We start from the raw sequence: 25255 nt of genomic DNA on the forward strand, positions 1-25255 counted from the left end.
GTGTCTAACCCATTTTTCCATAAAGCTAAATTGTAACTAATGGTGCAAATGAAATAATGTTTTAGTATTTTATATACTTTATACACTTCATTAGAGCCACATTTAACTATATTAAGGTATAATTATATACCTTAGTAGTCACTGAGGTATATAAAAAATACATAAGAAGGTTATGTCCTACCCTACTCTCATAAGAAGATAAATATATGTATGTAAATAAGCATAGTATGAAATAATTACAGTAAGTATAATAAAAGAGATAAAAGCAAAGTGCTTTTAAATTATAAATTACTTGCATTAATCTCATTTGAGTGTTTTAGACTACTTGATTATTAACAAAATCAACAACTTTGCTAAAGAAAAGAAATATGCTCCTTCTCGTTAATAGGACTTTTCTATTGCTAAAGCTAACTGTCCTCTACTGCGATGTGAAAAAGGCTCTAGGCTGACTAGGGTGAATTTCACAATGCAGTGCTTCCAAAACTTAATTCTAAGGCTCACCTAGGGCCCTTATAGAAACTATAGCTCTCCAGACCCCATACTGACCAAATAAATCAGAATCTCCAGTAGAAGAGCCTAGAAACCTATGTTTTTGATAAGCACCTCCCAAAGTTTTCTTGTAGAATGAGAGAGACTGGGTTTTCTATAAGCATCTTTGAGTACAGAACCTCCTCATTCATACATTCATTCAGTTAGCCAATATCTATTCAGTTCAGCATGCAAGATCAGCTTTTTCTTGATCTATGTCATTATATTCATTTTTTAGCTAAAAAAATGTGTTTGGTAAGTTATATATTTTTTAATTAATGTTGTTTATGCAACACTACCAAAATATACTGGAAACCAAATCCCCTAATAATATTCTCTCAGTACAATGCTTTTTACACTACCCTATGATGCCAAAAAAATTTTTAAAGAATCAAATTTCAGTGGGATTGTTACTGAAGTGTGAAAAAGCATTCTACTCACTGCCCCCATACATCTTTAAAATATGAAGAATACAGGACTTAAAATGTAGAAATAGATCAAAAGCTGTTTCCTTAAAAATGCTAACTTCCCAACTTTGAAATTTTGGCTACATTTTCTGTATTATATATTTCTGCCTTATGGTAGGAGGAAGAAAATGCTTTAGAAAGGCAGAAAGGAAGGTAAAAACAAATTTCTAAAAAGCTTGTTTGTTTGAAGATGTTGCTATTTAAAAAGAGACCTCCCCACATAATATATACTGTGACTTGGAGAAGCATAAGCAGATTTGTCCTATTTTTTTTCTGCATTTTAAAATTTCCCACTTCCTTTCTGACAACACCTCTTGTTCTCTTCCTTTCCTCTTTTTTTTTCATCAGGGGTTGGGGACAAGATACAATGAGGTAGAAAAGGAGAAAAAGGAGCAGGATTATAAGAAAGACACAGAGAACAGAAGCAGCATGATGGCTGGGGACAAAGGATTAGGCAAGAGCATAAAGCCCATGATTTTAAAGACTGCACTATTAATGATAAAAATTCAGTACATTAAAATAGTTCATTTGTAAAAGTTCAGTTAAACATAGGGCCTGCTAAAGAAGCAGAGTGAGAGAAAATCACCCAACTCCTCACCAGATGAATTTCATAGCAGCAGTGAAGCACAGAAACAGGCCTGTGTTCTGAAATGCTGTCGCCTTGCCTAATTTCCATTGCTATTTTCTGAAGTCCAGGTGGATATGTCAGGAAAATGAACACGAACATGAGTGCACCTCCTCCTCCTGCACAGAGTGCTGCAGGCACTGGCAGCCTGCAAAGTTAAGTCCTTCAGACGCTTGCAAGCCCACATTTCAAAAACCCTTACTCTGTAGGTATACAAAAAATTATTTATAAAAATAATCAATGACTCAACATACCCAGAGTGAAATGACTTATTTTATATATTTTACTTATAATATTTATCAATGTGTAAAATTTTATAACATTAATATAAAAATTTATTTAAAAAAAATTTTAGTAACATATTAATGATTTGCAATACTTTCATTAATTCCATGAATGATAATAATAATGATGAACTGTTTGTTATTTAAATAAATTTTTGTATAATTACATAATTCCCATGTAAGAGCCTCTATAATGGGAATGAAACAAACAACAGAAAATAGGTGACAAATTGTAACAGCTAAATATTTAAAGCTGATGTTACACAAAAATTGGAATTATATAGTTAGAGTATAAACTGATTAAATCATTTCTTTGGCCTAGAAAATAAAAATCCAAAGATGTTATTGTTTTAATTCTTTAGTTATTTTAAGTAAGTCTGTTTCTTAGTAAATCACTTAAACTTCTCAGAATTTGTTTTTCATCTGAAAATGGAGATGACAATAATGACCAAATAGAATAATTATGAGGCCAAAGCAAAGTATCCAGAACAGTATAGCAGGTGCTTACTAAATGTTAGTTTTCTCAGATGCCAAGTGCTAATATTCAATATCTCTGTTAAAATGGGGGAATTAAAATTTCTCACAAAATTCTTCTTTTTTATACTGAAAGATATGAACCAATTTTAAAAGTAAAAACTTGCACCAAAAGTCAACAAATCAGCTAAACCAGGAAAGGGAGACAGGTTAATGCTGTAAACTTCAAAAACTGACAACCAAGGAAACAAATAGATGATTCTGGAGCCTAAGAGAGCAGAACACTTTGTAAGACTCCTTATTCTATCTCCAGAACCCAGATGGGAGAGGCAGGAAAATGCTGAAAACTGTCACCAACATTCTTGTAAGAGAGACCATACCACTAAACTCATGGGTTTAGAAAAAATGCACTATTTTGTTCTCATTCATGAGCTTCCACTCGAGCTCCCCAAATTAACTAAATGGCCAATCATATTTAAACCATACTTGAATCCAATAATTCAGTCGGTCTCTGTATCTATTAGGGTTTAATGTAAGAAACAGAACCCACTCTAGGTATGTCAAACAGAAATTAGATAACTGCAAAATTTTCAGAACAGCCAGAAGAGTGGGAGTCAGCAATGCCTCCACTGGAGCCATTAGGTCCAAGAGCACTCCCCCATAACTGCAAGCCCGGATCTGAGACAGCCATTGATCCTGCTGCCCCTACCACCAGCACGACCGTGTCTTGACATCCACAAAGCTGGTAACACCTGAAACACCCTGCCACTGCCACAGCTGTCTCTTAATACAGTTTCTCTATTTTAGACATGGCTGCAGGAAAATGACCTCTTCCTCCCTTCTACCAACCAAAATATGAATGAGTGCACCCAAATCCTAGCTATAAAGAAAATGTGAAATGTTGTTATAAGCTTTTCAGTCTCTGCCCTACAGGAACACACCAGTGAAAGGAGAGTTGAATGGAGGTTGTGAATAGGTCTGCAGTATCCACTATGGATTTGGTGCAGCTGTTCAGTCCAATGGCCATTTCCCTCATAACCTGCCCCTTTGGTGACTCAACATCCACATGCATTTGCCTCTCAACAACTCAAGCTGTTTTCTTTCTTTTCTAACTATCATGACCATCTATCTATGTTAATACATCTCCAATATCAGTTTTAATATTAAAGAAGATGGAGGAAATCATAATTAATGTGCTAAGAACAGTGTGTTTGTTTCAGTGTATCTAAAGTACTGTTTCTTGAAGTATGGTCCAAATACTGCTTGCAGAAGAATGACCTAGAGTACCTGTTAAAAACGGAGACTAGGAGATCCATCTCCAGTGTATGAAATCAGAATCTCTAGAGTTGAGGCCCAGAAATCCACATTTGTAACAAGCTCCCAGATAATGTTTATCTCACTGTTTGAGAACCACTCATCTACTTTTAAGTGAGGAACTATTTTCCCCCAGCAAACCAGAACATTTATATTTTCTTGAACTTTTCTGCTCTCTGAATTTTATTGTAGGAGACAACAATGGATGGTCTTTACAACTTGACAAATATTTTGCCAATCACTTCAAAATGATTTCCCCAGATTACTTTGACGCAGAAATATCAGAATGCCGTAAGTAATCAGATGGGTTGAGTTGCCTTTTCCAGAATTTCATAAGACACCATGTCTTTAAAAGTTACATCCAACATATTTGTTTTTTTTTTAAAAAATAAAGGTTAGTTATAGTTTTTCTGTTGCAAATTCTATTAGATATACAGTCTTAATTTAAGAATTTTATTTAGAAATGACTCAAGGATCTTAAATATAAAAGTAATAGATCATGCCAGGTTTGTGAACAAAATTACTGTCAGTCAATCGGAGTTGCTATTTTATATGTCCCCTTTTTAGAATTACAATAAACTCTAATACAAAGGAGACTGTGAAAATAGAAGAGCAGAAAAGCTGTTCAGATCTTACTTTTTGTAAGTTAAAAATCTTCTGAGGTCTAAACTATACTAGAAAATTTACTACAAAAAAAAAAGCCTTATTAATTATGACCTGCGATGTTTAGTGATATACCAAAAACTTACGAAAATGATGAAGAGGAACGGTACAACCTCAAAGATTAACTTTATAATATTTTGGATCAGGAAGATCTATGTAATTCCTTTTAAATAAATTTAGTCTATTCTAATAAATTGTGCAAATGTAAATTTATACCTTGGAGCTGTAATTTTGATCTTTTCAAAACCTTAGTTAAAAAGCAGAGGTTAGGTGGAGGAATACTTTACTATAATTTTTCCTTTATGCAAATTACAGCTTTTGTTTTAATTTTTAAAATTTGGCATTATTTGTATTAGTTTTGTTATTATTGTATTACTCAAAATAGATTAATAAAAATTACTAACAACCCCCAGTTTGAGGGAGGTGCATTCCTCCCGTAAGTCTCAGTTTACTCAGCATTCTGTCTCGACCTCACTTTGTCTTCCAGAGTATGAAGACTATATTACTTGATCACTGAAAAGCTAAAAGCTTTGGGGAAAGAAAAAAGTTAACAGGTATAATTTAACTGCTAATGTAATGGGGAAAAAAATTAATGAATTAAGCCACATTATCTCAAAATATAGTTTTTATTTTCTTTTCATTTTATTGTATACGCTTTTCATAAATTTTAATTGAACCTTTGTATATCTCATCTTTTTCTCAAAAGGACACAAAGCTTTTATTTCTAAAGCTTTGTTCTGAATTTTGGAGTAGTTAGGTCAAAGAGGGAAAGTAAGGGGCTACATGACTTTCATTGTCTGGTTTGTAAAATAAAATTAAACAAATAGGAGGAAAATAGGTCAAGTCAGCAAGAGAAATAAATTTTTGCCTGATCCTGAACTCTGAGAGAAATTTGTCACAAAATACAGAGGTAATGTTTTTATTGGTACTTAGTAAAGAACACACATTTAATTTTTAATTGGAGTTTTTGAAAAACAATTTGAGGAGGAGTGGCAATAATTAAATATCTTTTTGAAACTTAAAAGCAGTATAAAAATGGGATAGAATGTATAGTGTAAAATTTGGGAGCGATACTTGAATTAAATTTCCTATTGTGCCACTTTATCTAAATCAGATTATTATAAGGATTTATTGGAAATTATTCCAACAATGGTTTATAATCATTTTTGGCTGAATGAAAGACTGTGAGGAATTCACATTTATGAAGTCACTTCTCAAGAACAGTATCACAGAAAACATTATATCTACTGTTAACTAATATATTAATAAAGCTTACATTTGAGGAATTTGGAAAGTACAGAGATTTGGAAAGAATTCTCTACTCAACCATAATTTCAGCCTTCAGAGGCTACCAGCATTAACCAGCTGGTGCAGTACTCATCTTTTTTTAATTTAACATAGTTAAAATTTCCTATATAAAATATTTTTATCATATTTTCAATTAGCATTTTTGTATTATCTAAAAGCATAATAATACTGTTTATATTTTTATAAGCATATAATATATTATTGTATGTTATTATAAACTCTTTTAAAATATTCTATCACCTATATTTTTAAGTGACGTAATTTGCTTAATCTTTTTTTGTTGTTGGATATGTGTTAGTTTTTTATTTGTTTGTCTGTTTTTTCCCTGTCGTAGGTAAACCTGTAATCAGCATGTATGGATTATCTTAACTCAGCCTCTATAGATAGAAAAAAACACACTGGAATCTTATTGCCCTCTATTTTTACCCTTCTTACTCTCAGGAACTTCACCTTCCTTTCAAACCCTCACCATCTTTTCCCTGCAATAGAAACACACATTCACATTAGATATGGCTTTTACGTAAAGAAGCAGATCAGTTTTCAGAGGTCCATAGTCAAAACTGTTATTTACAACTGTAAAATTATTTAACAGGACAAACAAACAGAGACTCATGGACATGGACTATAGACTAGTGATTACCAGAGAGTAGGGGAGAGGGGAGAGGTAGATATGGTAAAGAGTTTAAATATGTGGTGACAGAAAGAAATCTAACTATGGGAGGTGAACACACAGTGTAAATATATATGTGCCTTACTGTTAAAGCGTACAGCTGAAACTTAATGGATTTCATTAACCAATATCACCATAAATAAAATAAAATAAAATTGTTTAAAAGTCAAAACTGGAAGTCTGCAAGCAGAAAATTCTCATAGAAATTTTTGTTTGTCCTATGTTAAGTTAGATATTATCATTTTTAAAATAAGTAGTTATATGTAAAACATTATATTCCAGCATCTCTGAGGAAGTTGGTTGATTAAACTACACATGTTCCTATCCTAATATGGCAACAGTTAGGGAGAAGCTGTTCCACTGGGACATCTGGACACAGTCTACACCTGCTTCGCCTGTTCCCTGTAGGCATTTGAGTCTGGAACCTCTCTGCTCTACAGTTTATGGCTTCTAAGTAAATTTAGAGGGGAAGCACTCTTCATTGCTCTCAGTAATCATCTATTCCTCATCTCTAGAGGCAGAAATCAGACTGTATTTATTATGCTGAATAATAATTTCATTTTACCGTTTATCTATATGAACATGTTATTGCAAATCTCTCATAGGCTTTAGAAATATTGGATCACATCTTCAAGACTCTCACTACAGCTCCACACGGTGGCCAAAGTCATACACCCCATTCTCCCTCTTTCCAACACCCATTTATAAGAATAGAATAGCCATGTGCAAAAAATGTTCACTCCCATAAATGAAGTTTTAGACATCCTTACATCCCTATATAAGCCAGAAGATTACTTAAAAATACTTTGAAAAACTCCGGAGTTTTCCAGAAAAAAATAATCTACCAACACTGTAGTTAATATTTAGTCCTCCACTAAAGTTTTGGTTATGCTATCAATAAATACTTTATTCTTAAGTAGCTGCTTTAATGTGGAAATTAAAGCCCATCACACACTATCCTGTAACCCTCAGAAATAGCTTCTGTCCCAGGGTTAGTAAGAGCAGACCACTTTGTTCATTTACAAAAAAGTGGAGAAGAGCAATCTGCTATTTTTTTAAAAAAATGCGTGGCGTGGTAAATCTGTATATTTTTATATCTTAATGTTCTAGCACCATTATAATGTTAAATTAAAAGCAAACTTTTGGGGGGAATCACTGGGGGTCATTTTTTTCTTTTCTTTTTTTTTTTATTATGATTGAATAATAATTTAAAGCATTGCCCTAATGCCTAGGTAAGACATGACATACTCTTGTACAGAATATTTTTTATAGCTTTCCATTTCTTTCTTTTCATTACCCTCCTCTTCCTGGTCCTTCACTGTCCTCATTCCTTACTACCTTTTCTTTATTCAGTGGTCGGTTCTGTGCCCATGCAATGTCTTTGCCAAGGTTTAAAGCTTGACTGTGATGACACCAAATTACGAGCCATTCCATCAGTTTCTTCAAATGTGGCTGTAATGTAAGTAGAAAAGAATGGCTTCATCCTGACAGCCAGAATAGCACCTGTAAAATTGTATCATAATTAAGGCCTTGTCATTATTAATAATGCATTTTTTATTCAAAGATGATGTTATTGTTCCATGGTCGGTTGTAATGATTACTGATATTTATTTTGCATTTATTAAATGCAGTCCCCTATTTAAATTATTCCATGTATTAATTTATTTTAATTCCTCATAACAATCCTATGAAGTAGTTAGTATCACCGTATTTTATCTAAACAAAAGATTCATCAACTGTATATGCAACTAAAGAAAAAAGGTTGCCAATTAAATTATATAGAGCTTTCTAATTTCATAGTTTTTACTTCACACATATTGTAAATGCTCTTTCAGACTGTTTTGAACATAAATTTTGATACACTCATATATATAAATAAAAAAAAAACGAGTAAAATAAATTGGATAAAATATTTCCAGAACTTCATATTTAATATCTAACTCTTCTGAATCACATTTGACTCAGAGATGTTGATATGGGTTTTTTCCCCTAAGTAACTCAAACTTATATATGTAAAAAAAATATATCTTCATAATAAGCGGTTTGTTGATCCAGTACTAATTTGAATTCAACAAACTTCAGCAATGCAAGCACATACACATTTGGTTGAAACTTTCAAAAGAAATCAGCAGAGAATAGATATTTTAATTCAATATTTTACTGAGGTTTTTTGTTTTTATCTGGATGTTTTAGTGCCTTATGGCTCTGACTTTGGGTATATGAGAACAAAATAGGAATAATTCTTAAGTTTATAAATGTTGGCAAGTCCTGCCTTTTTAAACCCAAACCACATAACATAGCAACTCATATGCTTGGCATATATAAAGAATGGGAACAGTTATGGGGATATTAGTACCATCAAATTAACAGAACCTGGGGAGTTTACCCAATTGATAGTCACCTTAGGGAGTTTACCCAAATTGATAATGAGCTGAGAGTATCCGGCAGGTGAAGCCACAGAGACTTTTCCAAAGGAAAACTAAGGATAGAATTCTATCCTATCTTCAACTCACCATAGCTCTTTTTTATAGTAATTAGTCTTACTGGAAAAAATAATAATCCCTCCCAAAAAACATCTGAGGTCCTATGGGGAGTTTCCATAATTTAAATTCTGACTGGAACTGCTGGTTATAAAATTTATGATAATTTCATTTTATTTTCAAAGAAAAGAAATTATTACCTCCACTGCTTATATCAAATTACCAGAAATTCCAAACCAAAGGACACCCTGATGCTACCAATCTGATTTTTCATTTTCCACAAGTAAAATTTGATTTCATTCTTAAGTGATTTAGCTAACCTTTATAAAAGAGGAACAGGAGAGAGCTGGAGGAATGAAGGAGGATAAGGCAATGACTAAGTAGAGGGTCAAAGGCATTCTGATTCCATTAAGAAAAACTCTCTGGCTCAATAAATACATACATACATGCATACATGCATACATACATACATACATACATACATATATACAATAAAAATGTCTGCAGACATGTGAGCCACCAGTTTTTGACCCTTGGTATAAGGAAAAAAACTGGGATCTTATCCTCATAAATGATTGGCTTCAGAAAGATAAGGAAGAAGGAGGGGTCGAAGATGTCTGCAAGGTTTCTAGTCTGAGTAATGGAATGATCCAGGAATGGAGAGACTGGTGACAGTAAATGGGGAAAATTAGGATTTCTTTCAGTTTTTGAGATTAACAGGTCACTCAGCAGAAATTTCCAATGGACATTTGGAAATGTGAGAATGACGCTCAGGAGTTTATAACATTTTATTTCATTTTATTTTATTTTGTGTTAAAAATAGCATTTTTTTACACTTTCGGTTGAGCAGTTTGATTCAGGTTGTCCATTTCTTCTTTTCTCTGCAGAGCACTGACTCAGCCTCATAACCCTTTCCAGTCTTTGTTCAACTACATAGGGAAAAGGGACTCTAGGCTTTACAGCAAATACATTTGAAGAGTAAATATCAAATTTTATTTCTGAGTTCATTCCTTGTTTTGAGTTAGAACTATCATTGGTAAATGTCAGAATGGACTAAATCATATATAAATAAAGTATCAAAGAAGCCAGTAACCCAAGTAATATTCATTGAAGTTGGGGTTTTTTGAAGATGTTTCACATAAATACTAATCAACAAAAAAATAAAAAATAAATATGGTTATTTATGCATTGTTCTAGCTTGCTAAACATTAAATTTGACTGTGTGAGAGCTGACTTTAAGATTCTGGAAAATAAAACTGCATAATCTAATAGTAAGAGTTTTTTTTATAAAAACTAGGGCTAACTTTGACAATAATAAATTAGCAGTTGCTCTCTTTCACTCATACACTTCACTTTACAAAGTCAAACTTGGAATATTAAATTTTAAAATACAAAGATCTTTTACATTAAAAAGTATTTTGGCTTGTCCTATTAAGTGAGGAATAATAACACCTACCTCTTTCCATTTCAATGGAGTATTATGAAAATATAGAGAATGCTATTTATGAAAAAATTTGACATCATTTATAAAAAAGGAACCTGTCATAACCTGAGTCCTTTATGTCAAGTATTTCCAAGTGTTTATCCCACAGTTGTCAACCTCCAGACATTGCAGTCCATTGCTCATTTATCAATGAGCATCTGTTCCACCATCTGATATAATGATAGTAAATAATAACAGCATCATATTATTACAAGGGACCCCAGCTGCAAAGATTTGGGGTTTTTTTGCTTGTTTTATTTTGTTTTATTTTGTTTCTACTACATTACCTTGCTTTGCTTAAGAAAAAAAAAAAATTGAGAGTTAGATCCAATCACAATTACGTGGACCTGGTCTGTGTCAAGCTGCTCTTTCTATAAAATTTATTAAAAATTAAAATAGGATCGCTTATTGAATAAAGATAATTCAGTTTATGTACCAATTAACAGTTTCCTTTATAACTAATTTTAAAAGGAAGCAAAGGTAATGGAATGTGAGCAATAAAATATTGAAGAATATAAAGATTTAAATTCTTGAATGTGTTTTAAACAAAAAAAAAATTATTTTTATTGTCACTCGAAACCCTAATGATTCAGCTGAAACTTACTGGGTTTCATTAACCAATGTCACCATTAAAAAATTAATTCATTCATTCATTTAAAAAATCTAATGATAGATTTAAATATAATCTAAATATAAAAAATGAGAACATAACTAAAAATTGTTTTCACAGTTTTACTATTTTTAAAATTTTTTGTCAGGATTATAATATTGTAATTTAAGAAAAGAAAATGTCTTTAACAATACAGAATCAACAAGTCTATTTCAAATGATACTATGAATATGAGCATGACATTATGAAACAAAATATTTCCTGAAAGCTGCTACTAAAGTAAATAAAGTTTATAATTATTCATTTGTTATAGTTTTAAAATAAAGAGAAAAAGCTTTAAGTAAGAACAAAATTTACCTTTACTTCAGGTCACTTCAGTGGAATTTAATAAGGAAACTTCCTCCTAACGGCTTCAAGAAGTACCGTGATCTTCGGAAACTGTAAGAAAAAATTTAATTTCCGGTATTAAAATTAGCTAATACTCTCTGGCATATCTGTTTCTTCCCCTTCTGTGGAGACCAACACTGTACCACTGTTTTAATCTAGTCTCTCTTTGGAAAATTATTTCGCTGTTAGCTGGAGACTACCAGGTGAATTTTTTTTTGAGTAGTTCTAAAACCATTCTACAAAAATCTCAGATACCTATCCCCAAAGAAACTAGAGAATGTGCACTGTAAATCCTCCTGCCATACTCTGCCAAAATGAGGATCCTCAGGAGGTTTTACTCTCTGCGTTATTCTACAGTAGGCCACCTTAACACCCACCTTAGAGAAAGATGCTAAGACTTTTTACCAGGTCTGCAGTCATAATGAGATAGTAAGAGTCTTCTTCCATATGTTTGCAAACTCAGTCTCCACCTAAGATAGCAAATCCTTGTGGTTTAAAACTGCTGAGCATGTTGTTTGGGTGGCTTAATTCCATTGTCACATTTGCCTTGCAGGTTGTTTTATTTTGGTCTCAAGTAGCACCTGACACACTAGCTTCTCTTCAGTTTAGGGTGGTGTGTGTGAGCTCAAAACTCATAATGGTCCAGGTGATGTTAACCTATTATTTAGGTCAACATGTAACTAAATAATATTGTCTATTGGGTTTAAATATTTTGTGCCTGAATCACACTATCTAGAAACCGTCTCAGAATTCCTAGTTTCATTTTCATAACTGTATTGGTTTTAGTTTAGGTTTTACACTAGAGAAACCTGGTACATAGATATATACGTGTATATTTCTCTTTAAAATAACAAATAGAAATAAAGCAGAATCAGAATAAAAACTTAATCCACTTCATTGAAATATTCTCAAAACCCAGATAATCTGCAAAAATATATGTATTTCATATTCAAAAATAAAAATTCCAATAAAAATGACTTAGAACTTTATCCTGGACATTTATCACTTAACAGAAAAGAGCTTTCCAAAATCAGGAGTGATACAAAAGCTTCGAGATGATACTTTCAAATGTTATCTTCTGATTTCTGGAATGTGAAGAATTTTTCTGATCTGTAGCACCACCTTATGTTCACATTTTTAAAAAGAGTTAGTACTTCAAATATCAAAGTTCAGGTTTATATAACACAGTAGTTCAGCATTTTTGAACAATGAACATTAATTCGTGAACAGCCAATTTGTTTCAAGTAATAAAAGATCAAAATAGCCTAATTATAAAAAGAAAAAATTCTAATTGGTTTTAGAGGTGTAGCTTGGCTCAGCCTCCAGGAAATACAGTCTATTGCTTGCTCATTATAGCAGTTAAAAACAAATAAATATGTGTTAAAGTCTTTCTATGTATTAATGAGAAAGATACATTACCTACTACATGATTGGGCCACAGCATAATCTGTGAAATTATTAAATACATAATAAATTTAATAATAACATTTTACAATCTTGCATGTTGGAAAAATAGGAAATCTCTTTTAGTCAAAATATCTAATTAACTGAGAGTTTGTTCATATTGGTATCTACCTTATTGCTCCTAAAAGTTTTAAAAAGTCATATGTAAACTCAGAACACCCCAAAGAACAATAGTAACCAGTATTCAAAGCAAGAAATCAGGCTTGGAGCCCTTACTTGGTCATTCCCCACCACCTGGGGCCAGTGTAAATAGAAGTGCAAAGTTTCATTGGGTAAATATGATGCAATTGCTTGTGCTCCATTCCCTTTGATCTGCAGTTGACTCAGGGCCAAACTTCCAGGATGACTTTAATTAACTATGCAAGCCTGCATTTCTGCGTTGACATTCCTATTGAATTTATATTTTCCTACACTTGATTCTTTTTATTTTTGTTTTTCTCTCTGTCATGTATACTCCTTATAAGTTTCCTCGAATACTTTTTAGGGCAAGACTTGGGCAGTCGAATTGATAAAATTAAAGTTGATTTGCTTGGCAAATTTGTGATTAACATGGAATGTATTTGGGGCCCTGAAAGATGTCACGTACTTATACTTTTGCCGTCAACATGTTTGAAGAATTATAACAGGAAATGCTAAAAAAAAAAAAAAAATCTGACTTCTAGGCCTGTTTTATTAGTGAGTGCCTTACTGTGAATTTAAGTTTCATTCATAGAAAATTCAAATATTAAATTTTAACGAGTACTTGTTCACATTTATAACTAATACTTCTGAATAAAAACTGGCCTAATCATACATGAATTTAATAGCAAAACAAAGTTATATGATATCCAGCTTCACTAAATTATTTCATTATGTTTATCTTTTTTAATTAAAAAATTTAATTGTGATAAAATACATATGACATAAACATTCTATCTTATTCAATCTTAAGTGTACATTCAGAGGCATTGAGTGTATTCACACTGTGTTACCATCACCACCATCCAACCACAGAACTCTTTTCATCTTGCAAAACTGAAAATCCATTTCATTGCGTTTTCCTTTTAATAATCATTTCACAGATGCCTGCAAAACAATAAGATTAAATCCGTATCCATCTATGCTTTCCGAGGACTGTACAATCTTACTAAACTGTAAGTACCAGTGCCGATTAATTTGACAATTCCACAGTGGTCTGTCAGCCTGACCCATTCGACTCCATACCAACCCTCCTGCCCGCAAAGAGCTGAAGGGCCTCATAATATGGTAGCTACGAGGATTCTGAGTGAGATAGGCTTTAGAGTCCTGACTTCATCATTCACTTAGGTGTGTGAACTTGAACAATTTATTTTCCTTCCTAAGCATTGATTTCCTCTACTATGAAATACAGATTATAACAGTAGCTACCTCAGAGTTGTAAGAAACAAATGAGAAAATTCGTGGGAAGAATTAGGTACACCGTACCTGGCACATAATAAGAACACAATATACATTAGCCATGGTGACAGGAACGATAATTGAATGAACTTAATCAAAATAAGAAAGCCTGGTGATAATTAAAGTCTATGAAGGAGAAAACCCAAAAACTGCCCCAGATATTATTTTTCTACTAATCCTGCTTTTATGAATATATAAATCACTATAAGTTTAAAAGAGTAAAAGCTTTTTTTTATTGTGATAAATATACATGGCATAAAATTTACCATTTTAACAATTTTCAGGTGTACAGTTCAGTGGCATTAAGTACATTCACATTGTTGTGCAAACATCACCATCATCCATCTCCAAAACTTTTCCAACTTCCTCGACTAAAACTTGGTACCCATTAAGCAGTAACTCACTATTCCTTCTTCCTCCCAGCCCCTGACAGCCACCATTCTGCTTTCTATCTCTATGAATCTGACTACTGTAGGTATCCCATAAAGGTAGAATCATATACTATTGGCCCTTTTGTGTCAGGTTTATTTTGCATAACACAATGTCTTCAAGGTTCATCCATGTTACAGCATGTTTCAGAATTTCCTTTCTTTTTAAGGCGAAATAATATTTTATTATATGTATATACCACATTTTATTTATCCACTCATCCATCAATAGATATTTTGGTTATTTCCACCTTTTGGCTATTATGAATCGTACTGCTGTAAACATAGGTACACAAATATTCATTTGAGTCCTTGCTTTCAGTTCTTTTGAATATATACCCTGAAGTGCGATTGCTGGGTCATAAGGTGATTCTATGTCTTTTTGAGGAACTTCCATACTATTGTTCACAGCATTTGTACCATTTGACATCCCCACCAGTGACGTACAAGGGTTTCAGTTCCTCCATATCTTCATCAACTTGTTATTTTTCTGGGGGTTTTGTTGTTGTTGTTGTTGTTGTTGTTTAATAACAGCCATCTTACTGGTATCTTATGGTTAAGAGCAAAGCTTCTTAAAATAGGCTTTCTCAAAGTTCCATTTCATTGAGTTTTACCAAGCAGCTGAAACTAACACCTGGAAGAAGTTATTGAATGGAAACATAAGCAAACATCATATGAATAAACAACTCCTTGTATTTCCATTTCTGCCCCCCTTGCTTTATATTCTAACCCAGGAAACTCACTGTAGTCAGATTCCTAGCTTGCAGCATCAGTTTTGGGGATTGAGTCAAGGCCATCTAATCAATCAGCAAAGTGATAGAAGGCCACCAGAGACTGAGAGCCTTAACAGTAAGCTTGTTGGCCACATTCTCTTCCCTTTTATCCCATCCTTGCTCTTTTGTGCCATAGCAAATTATCAGAAGTCAATATCGAACTCACTCATCAGGCTTCTATCGTTCTCTCCAACTCACTCCCTCCCCTATGACTGTTCAAAACTTAATAAATAGCTTCTGCTTGGTTTAGTGGTCAATGGAAGTAAACGGTAGTACAGACCTGGAGAGTAAATTTAAAAGCATCCCTCATCTCTTCCCATTTTTTTTTTTTCCAAAAAACTGGAATATTATTTGGGTACTAAAGATGTCATAGACTTCCTGTTTTTCATAGGTAATCATTAGATACCTGCTTTTTTCTCATCCATAAATTTTCATTAGCCCTATAGTCTGCAAGTTCTTCAGCACAGAAAGGTAAGTCAAACATGCCGTTTTCCAACGGCTTACACCTCAGTATTTCAGGTAGACCCCGGTGTTGCCACCGGGGAGAGGCGTGCCTCTCACTCTCCGGAAGCTTATCGTCTAGGGTAGGGAAAATACCAACATACACCCAATCGAGAATGATAAAAGAGGTTACTTAACTAAGTCCTATACCTGTGTCATTCAGGCCAAAACTGCTATTATGATTCAGTGAAAGGAGTCATCATGTCAAGTCCACAGCAGTGAGGAATGGCTCTGAGGAGGACTGGGCTAAGCAGATGAGCGGAGGGTGCAGGGGTGAATCAAATGTCTTTACCCGGGGAATTTCCATTGGCTTTTAAGGGAGCCCCCTGAGGTTTTTATTCATGGGGAAGAACTGAAGCTATTCTTTATCTCTTCCTTTGCCCAACTGGGCTCCAGGTTTACAAGGGAGGGAAGGAAGTGGTTGTGTTACAGGGCATCATCCCTCATTACCCTTAAGCAAAAGTCAACTTGGTGAGGGACAGGGAGTTTCCTGGCAGGAGAAATTTTACAGGCTGTCAACTCTAAGATCTGATAGAGTGAAGAAAAGAGAGAAACCAATGTAGTCCATGTATCAGTGGAAGTGGAATTTGAACAAATACTTATATACAAATCATAGAGAGGAAAAAGAAGAGGAAAGAGATTGGAGTGGGAGGCATGGACAGAAACGGTTATAAAACATAATATGTAATGAATGCTTATGACATGCATTGCTTCAAATTTTACAACCACCCAAAGAAGTAGGTACTAATATTGACTCCATTTTAGAGATGGGGAAACCGAGACTTTCAGAAGTTAATTGCTTGCTTAAGTTCAGGCTATAAATAACAAAGCAACCAAGCTAGGAATAAAGCTGTCTGCGGCAGATTCAGAGCAGATTCAGTGAATTGCTGAGATTGCGATAGAAATAAACATGGCGAGAGGAGAGCAACATATTAGAGGAGAGAGTTGGTTCCTTCTGCAGAAGAGTGAGAAGTGAAGTTGGGTGGGTAACGTGGAGTCAAACTCTAGCGAAGGTACGCAGTGTCCTTTTTTTCCAGAACAGGCCCTGCCTGCCTCCCAGGTTCATCTCTTGCCTCTCCTCACAGCCCCTTCCTGGTGGGGCGACATTGAATAACCTGGCAATCCCTCAACTTGTTACTCTCTTTATACCTCTTGTTTTTGCATAAGCAATTTCTCTACCTAGAATAACTCCTACCCATTCTTTGCTTTGTGAATGACATACATTCATCCAATATTCTTTTCATTTATGCCTCCTTTAATAAAGACTTTCTGTTTTCTCATTACTCCATGCTCTGCAGTCCCCGCCCCAGTAAAGGCGGGTGCTTTCTCCTCTGCGATGTCAGAGCAACCATACATTACATACCTCTTGTTTCCCTATGTTGCTGTAATAACCTGTCCACATGCTGTCTTCCCTCTAGACTCAAAGTCCCCCAACCAAAAGGATGATCTACCTAGCATAGTGCTCAAAACAATTTGATAATTAAATGAATAGGTGGATGAATAAGTGATTGATTGGTTTATTGATTGATTATGGGGAAATCAAAAACAAAACATAAAAATGCAAATGATAAAGAATTTTTAGAGATCCAAAGACAGGGAAAGGGCATGATGAGAACAGTATACAAGAAAATTTAAAGTGGATGATTATTGTCTTTCCTCTTTTATTGTAAGACATCAAGAAAACACAAATTTATTGTGGTCATTTCTCCTTTTTCAGGTATCTCAGTCGTAACAGAATAACCTTCTTGAAGCCAGGTGTTTTTGAAGATCTCCACAATCTAGAATGGCTGTATGTTTGATATATGTGGCATTTTATAGTATTAGTTTTGATGGTCTAAAAATATATACATGAATCAATTTTTAATTCTGCCTGGCAGGATAATTGAAGATAACCACCTCAGTCGAATTTCCCCATTGACATTTTATGGACTAAATTCTCTTATTCTCTTGTAAGTACTAAAATTAAAGCAAATACCTTAATTGAAAGAAAAGACATGAATAAAAATTACTGCTTCAAGTTTAATAATATTAAGTTTCAAATTGTTAAAATCCTAAAAAGGCTTTTCAACTGAAAACCATTTCTTAATTACATTTTATGAGGCTATTTTGTAGTTCTAACAATTTTCATAAGATCTTGTCTTCTACAATGCCAGCCCATCAAAACTGAATATGGCCTCACTGTCGTATTTTATTGAAATATCCTTAAGTACACCATTACTACCCTATATCAATCTTGGTAAAGAAAAATATTATTTATTTAAAAATCACCTTCTTTTTACCCTACTATTGAAGTGAACAGGCTTTTTTTCAGTTACTAATATTACTGCTTCCTCCCAATGACAACTATTATTTGTCAAATTTTGTCATTAATGAGCACTTAATATAAAACACTTATAGAAAGAAATTAGAGAAGACAACTAACTTAATAGATTGTCATGTTTTCATAAGAATAATGATAATACCATGTTTGACTTAAGTTAAAAAAAGAACTATAAAAATGCGACTTCTTAAATTTCTTCTCTTTCTCAGAACACTGATGAATAATGTCCTTACTCGTGTGCCTGATAAACCTCTTTGTCAGCATATGCCAGGACTGCATTGGTTGTAAGTTGCTCTATCTTTTCTTAAAGAAGTCAACTAACTTTTCTAGTTCTGCCGAGTTCATTTGGATATTAGGTTTTTGTAAATGATAATTGTTATTATCATATTTCATTTCCTCAAATTACTTAAGCATTTTTATTATTAAATATCCTCATTACCTAAACTAACTCCTCTAAGCTCTCACCAAAATAAAACATCTCAAAAATAAATAAATAAATAACTTCAAGGCAAGAAGGAAGACAGAAGGGGTGTCACCGTATCTATATAACATCCCCCCTTCTCTGCGTTGACTTAGTCATCTATTAATTTGGTACAGAAAGACGAAGTTCACAAATTCTGCATAATGAGAATATATTTAAAATTTATTTTTGAAGTCTAATCACAGTAGAATATGTTTCATGGAATTTGTTACACAGTAGCTTTTTTGTGGTAATAAGTATCATTCTACCTATTCAGAACTCAGTTACCTAGTAAATTTCCCTATTTTAAAATATAAGTAAAAAAGAAGAAATAAATAACCAAAATAACCATTAAAAAGTTTACTCAATAAACAGCATATATAGTGTATGAAAACTTCCTCTGTTTCTCATTTCGTAGGAAATTCTCAAAAGTTGTGTTTAATTTCTAAGCTCACAGTAAATTAAAATTGCCATATTAAAAGTGGAAGGTGGGAGGTAGAGTAAGAAACATTGATTTCAGTAAGCGGTGACAACTATCAACCTGAATAAAGCAGGAGTGAGAAATATTATAAAAAGCAGACATAGTATTTCAAAACATACTAGTTTGGAACAATTTAGGGAAAACAGACATCTCAAAAATCATTACTTAGTACACAGGGCACCTTGGTGTAACAGTACAGTGTCCTCATTTGTGACAAGGTAAAGTCATTAAGGAAAGGGCAAATTAAGTTTAATATCTTTTGTTATAATTAAATTTTAGTTCAAATGAATGCATTAACAGTAATTACATGGTCAGTAATCCAAACTTAGTAATAAAGCCAAACTGATTAATATTTATATAAGTTAGCAAATAAAAATTCACCTATTGAGACCAGAAGCAAATGATACTAGGCATGTATAAGAATAAATTTTTTCTATGCCTTAAAAAATGCAACCATATAGACATTTCCTACAATAAAAATTAAAATGATTAAGATTTTTTACTAAAGAAGTAGACTTTTAAAAATTTTATTACTAAAATTACCGTCTTTAAATTTTATCTATCCAAAACAACTCATTCTATATGCATTCCTGATAGGGACAATTATCTCCATTTTAATGCTAGTATTAATAATTTTTTGCTTTATTAATTTTTTAAAACAATTGCAATATCTTTACCTTGTACATAGACTTTTATTTATCAAAATATAAACTAGAAAATCTGATAGATGTGTTAGCAAAAAAAAAAAGAAATTAACTCTGATTTAGTGGAAAAATGCATATAAAATGAAAAGACATTTGACAGTCCAGGGTAATATGCTTGTAAGATATATGACAGATGACATATTGAAACCTTTAATATAGTTTTTTCAAAGCAATAAAAAAAAACCGTAAACACAAGAATAAAGGTAGAGAAATTTCAAAAAGAAGAAGCGTAACTAATAAATAAGCATATAAACAAGGCAATAGCCAAAGGTTAACTAAAGATCAAGAGAGTAAAGCAAACTTTTCTTTTAGATGAGACTAAGAAAGTTTATATATAGGCAAAAGAAACTAATATAAAGAATTTGAAAATATAGAAAACAATGAGGATACATTATAGAGCAAGGTACTAGAAGACATGGAAAAGGATGGGAAAATGAAACATAATACACAGAGCAAAGAAAATGAATGAACTAGCCCTATTTCAATCATGGCTCAATTTTAAGAACATACTATGAATTATAAAGAAAAGGTCATGGAAGATATATGTTTCTTCTATAGATGTAAAACATATGTATTTAACAATTACATATATAACAATTATATATACATATATAACAAATATATATGTGTTATATATATATATGTATATGTATATATACATATATGTATCTGACATGGTACATATATAACAATTCCATTCCAACAATACTGTTCTTAGGCTAAGAAAGCTATGAGATAATATTGCTCTCTCTCTACCAGTAAAAAAGAACTTTATAATCTACAAAATTATAATTTTCTCAAGTCCATCAGAATTCCAAGGTGTGACCAGAAGAAATGGAATATATACATTATCTCATCTTTGGCAGAACACAGGACACAGAACATAGAAATGGAAAATATATATTATCTGACATTTGGCTGTCAAAGTGGATATGAAGAAAACTGCTTAAATTGTAGTAAACTTGTAAAGGTTAAGTGTGGGCTAGTGTAACGTTTTAGAATAACTGAGAAACCAACACTAAGGGAGTCAACAATTTCCAACAGGCTGTTTTCCACTGGCCTCTGCCAGCTACAAGACAAACTGGGGACAGGTAAGGAAACCAGAGAGAGTCCTCCTTAGTGGCACACAGGCACAAAATCCCATCTTCTTCTCTAGACTTCCCTTTTACAAAGCAAAAGCTTTAAGCCACTGGGAGAGGGGCAGAAAATCCTCCCACAGCCAGGGACCAGGCATAGGTCCGCTTCCAAAGATATAGAAGCAAAAGCAGTCTGCTCCAGGGAAAGGGGCAGAAAAACCTTTCCAACCCAGGACCTGCACTACGACAGAGCAGTGAGCAGTGCTCCCTTGGGTTGAGGCTTTTGGAGTAGAGGAAACAGTAATGCTGAGAAAGCCGCATCTCTAAAAGAACAAGAAAAAAAATCCATTGTCAAATTGTAAAGCAATCAGTAGAACCAGACCCAGAAATAACTGGAAATTTAAATACTTATGATTAATAATTAAATGATATAGTGGAAAAGATGGACAATATACATGAACACATGGGATGTGTCAGAAAAGAGATGAAAACTATTAAAGAAAGTCAAAGAATGACTTCAATAGGCTTAGCAGCAGCTGAACTCAACTGAGGAAAATATCAATGACCTTGAAGATGAGTCAATAAAAAGCTTTCAGTTTGAATCAAGAAGAGGAAAGAGAGTAAAATAAAGACAGAACAGAAAATACAAAAGTTGCACAGTCATATAAAATTGTCTAACAAGTGTGTAAATAAAGTCACAGAAAAAGATGAAGAGGAGAAACACTACAGAGGAATATCTGAAGAGATCATGGTCAAGAAGTTTCCAAAATTAATATAATACAAGAAACTAGAAATGTAAGAACTTCAGAAAAACCCAAGCAGAAGTGGAAAAAATATTAGCCAAATAATAGTCAAACCGCTGAAAACCAAAGATAAAAAAACTTAAGGTAACCAGAGAAAACAGAGATATTATATACTGTAAAAATAAGAACTGCAACACTAATTTTTTTTAAAAGAAAGCTGGAGGAACTAAGTTAGTATTGGAAAAAATAGACTTCAGAAGGACTAAGGATTATCATCAGGGATAAAGAGGGACATCACATAATGGTAAAAGGGTCAATTCATCAAGGAGACGTAATAATCTTAAGTGAGTAAGCAGTTTCAGAATGAATAAAGTGACAACCATAGAACTATAAAGAAAAATACCAACAAGTCAACAGATGCCATTTAAAACCAACAAATCCACCAATATGTGGATATTTAACATTCCTAAAGTGAACTTTAATAAAAAGCATATAATTGATCAAAATCATATGGTAAGAGAGGAGTAGAAGAGCAGAAAGACAATGTATACTAATTTCATCATTTCTTATAATAAGTTATAAGTATTCTCTGAGAAAGAAGATACAGTGTATTAGGTAAAGTTTTAATTATTAAGGTAACCAATAGAGTACATAAATCTTTTTAAATATTAAAAGAAATCATATTTTTAAACATATCATTTGTTGAATGTTTTTTGACCTATAAAATCATATAAAAATATTTTCAAATTAGCAGACTATAATCAGATATATTAGACATGTCAATAAACATAAGTGGGCTAATGTTACCTATTAAAAATATTTTCAGATTGGCTTACAAAGCAAAACATAACTCAGTACTATTTACAAACAATACAACCATAACTAAGTGATTAAGAAATATTAAAAATAAAAGACTAGTCAAAAGTATGCATGTCAATGCAAACAAAAAGAAGCAGCTATCACATTTTTATCCATGTAGAATTCTGGTCAATTTGCATTAAACAATGCTAAGAAGGACATTTAAATACAATAGTATGAAATTTCCAATAAAAGATATTACACTATGAGTATATATGCACCAAATAGATTCATATAACAACCAAAACAAAAAAAAAATAGAGCTAAGAATCCAACTCTCTCAGTCCATGAAAGATCAAATAAAACCATAAAAGGTTATGGAGAAGTAAATAACGTCATTAATGAGTTTAATTGATGTATATCAAACTGCATTGTCCCTTTTCAATAGCAGAACTGGTTCATTTGGGACAACAATGTGCAGCTAAAACTCTGTATTCCCAGACTTCCCCTAATCTAGATGTAGCCGTGTGACTAAACACTAACCAATGAGGTGGAAGAAGTGTAGTATGGAACTTCTGGGGAATCACCTTCAAAAGAAAAAGGCAGACCCTTCCTTTTCGTCCTTATCCAGAAAAAAACGGATATGATGGCTGAGCTTTAGTATCATCTTGGACGATGAAGACATGCACATCTGAATGGTGAATGTGAAAGACCTTGGGTGCCTAACAACTTTGTAAAACTACCATACTAGCCCTGGACTGCCTAATTCTAGATTCTTTTTCTTGAAAAAAAAAAAAAGTATGTGTAGTTATGCTGTTATAGTTGAGTTGGGTCTCTCTTATATGTATCTGCACCTAATCCTAATAGATATAAACCAGCAAACAAAAAATGCCCAAAGAACGTTCAATATTCACCACATATTTTAGGACATACATATATGCAAACCAAACCCAAGAAAATGGAGGTTTTAGCCTAGAGCAAGAGAAGGGTCATCTCTTCCTCTGAGACCAGAAAGGAGACCAGGCATATTTACAGGTAAGTTTACAATTGTGGTATAGAAAGTCAAGGTCTTTTCCTGCCTTGATTACCTCAGTTTTCTCTGTGAAATAGGAGCCAGAAATGTATAAAATGTAAGGGGGGAAGTGGAGGTTAAGGAGATTTGTATATTTAGAATGTCACTAGGTGATAAGAGAGGAAGTTGAAAAGGAACAGGTAAGATTATTGGTGTTTTTTGGTTTTCATTACTGTTGTTCTCGAGATAGAAGAACCATATTTTTCATTTACAGCCAGTTCTGCCATCTAGAAAGGGAAAAATAAAATGGTTAGCTTCAGAGGCTTATCACATTGCAAAAGCAGTCTAGACAAAAGGTAAGAGAAACAGTGTCCTTAAAATTTGGAGCTAGGAAACAGGAAGCAGATTTGTATGCCTCAGCTAATAAATGTGCTGCAAACCAGATCTCTAGTATAAGGATTAAAACCTCGAATTTTAGGAAGAAAGCCAAAACAAATTTACAATTCGAGGTTAAAATAAACTGAAAATGAAATAAAACTAACAATTCAATCAAAAGTCCCTAATTTACGCCTCAATGTGTGCCTCCTACTTATTTAATACTAAATACTAAATTAATACTAATTTAAATGTTTTTGCTAGCTTAACAGAAAAAAAGTTTCATAAGTAGCTAACAAGAACATCAACTCCCCTAAGGATATTTTATGAGGCTTAAGAAAGCATCACCACCTGGTGGTAGATTTGTGGTAACAGCGATAAAATAGGAAAAGGAAATAGTCTTTCATTGACAACCAACATTATGAGAGACCAAAAGCCTTGACCAAACCTAATGACCAAAAAAAAAAAAAAAGTAATATTATAAGTGCTTAGTTTCCAATTTTATAGAATAATAGAAACTTTTGTTTGTTTTAAGTGTGATCTAGAATCAAGACAAGATTTTAATACAGTATTCCATGTAGTACAGAAATTGTGTCAACAGAATTTTTGAGTTATGGTATATTGCCTCTGTTAAATACCTGTAGGGGTAAGCACCTTGTTCTCTGGTCACCATAAACTGTGGGCTTACATTTTAAATGTTTTGTGTCCTTCAACCAGTAAATCTAATTTTGCAATCAGATACAACATAGAAAAACCCTACAATATCTCCTATAGCCTGACTTCAAACGTATCTCTCTTATTTTGCTCTTTTGTTATAAATATACCCTTTTCTTTGATTAACTTGATTTTTAGACCCCTTACATCCAAGTCTTCCAGATATACTTTGATTTGTCAACATCTATTTTTTATTGGAATGTCTAAAATAAAACTGACTATCCCAGATGTAGCCTAGCTATCAGAATATGGACACTTCTATTAACACCACCCGTATTTCCCTTACAGATTGTAGGAGCTGTGTCATACTTCAGCTCATGTATTTGAGTTGCTATTATTCTTATAGCTCTGTGTTATATGGTGAACCACTAAACTAAGCATTGGGGTAGACTGAGTAGATTTAAGGACCAGCATTTACTTTTGAAAGTATGTCCCTGAACTCAGCTAACTCTGTTCCATAACCTTTCACCATAAATCCAATGATAAGATATAATATAAAAGAGGGGCAAAGAATACCTTCATGATAACCATGACAAAGAGACTGATAAAACAAAGTCTTTGACAAACTTTGCTGCTCAGACTAGGCTCCTGATGGTGACAGAGTGTCACATAGCAGGGGTCTGTATGTAGCTCCCTGAATAGAGTGGACAGCCATGGACAGCGTGTGGGTCTCCCTCTCCACCAGCTAGTGCGGCAA

General features: G+C 33.1%; 1 protein-coding gene across 1 annotated transcript in view; it reads left to right on the plus strand.

Moving 5' to 3' along the window:
* The window catches only part of RXFP1 (relaxin family peptide receptor 1), an 84905-nt gene that overhangs the window by 41811 nt on the left and 17839 nt on the right, over positions 1-25255 (plus strand). Inside the window, exons 3-9 of the mRNA XM_025050400.1 lie at positions 3885-3983; positions 7687-7792; positions 11275-11346; positions 13819-13890; positions 17593-17664; positions 17753-17824; positions 18405-18479. Of these exons, the coding sequence (XP_024906168.1) occupies positions 3885-3983; positions 7687-7792; positions 11275-11346; positions 13819-13890; positions 17593-17664; positions 17753-17824; positions 18405-18479 (568 nt within the window). The remainder of the gene's footprint in view (positions 1-3884; positions 3984-7686; positions 7793-11274; positions 11347-13818; positions 13891-17592; positions 17665-17752; positions 17825-18404; positions 18480-25255) is intronic.

Source organism: Pteropus alecto, unplaced genomic scaffold, assembly GCF_000325575.1.
Source record: "Pteropus alecto unplaced genomic scaffold, ASM32557v1 scaffold166, whole genome shotgun sequence".
NCBI lineage: Eukaryota > Metazoa > Chordata > Mammalia > Chiroptera > Pteropodidae > Pteropus > Pteropus alecto.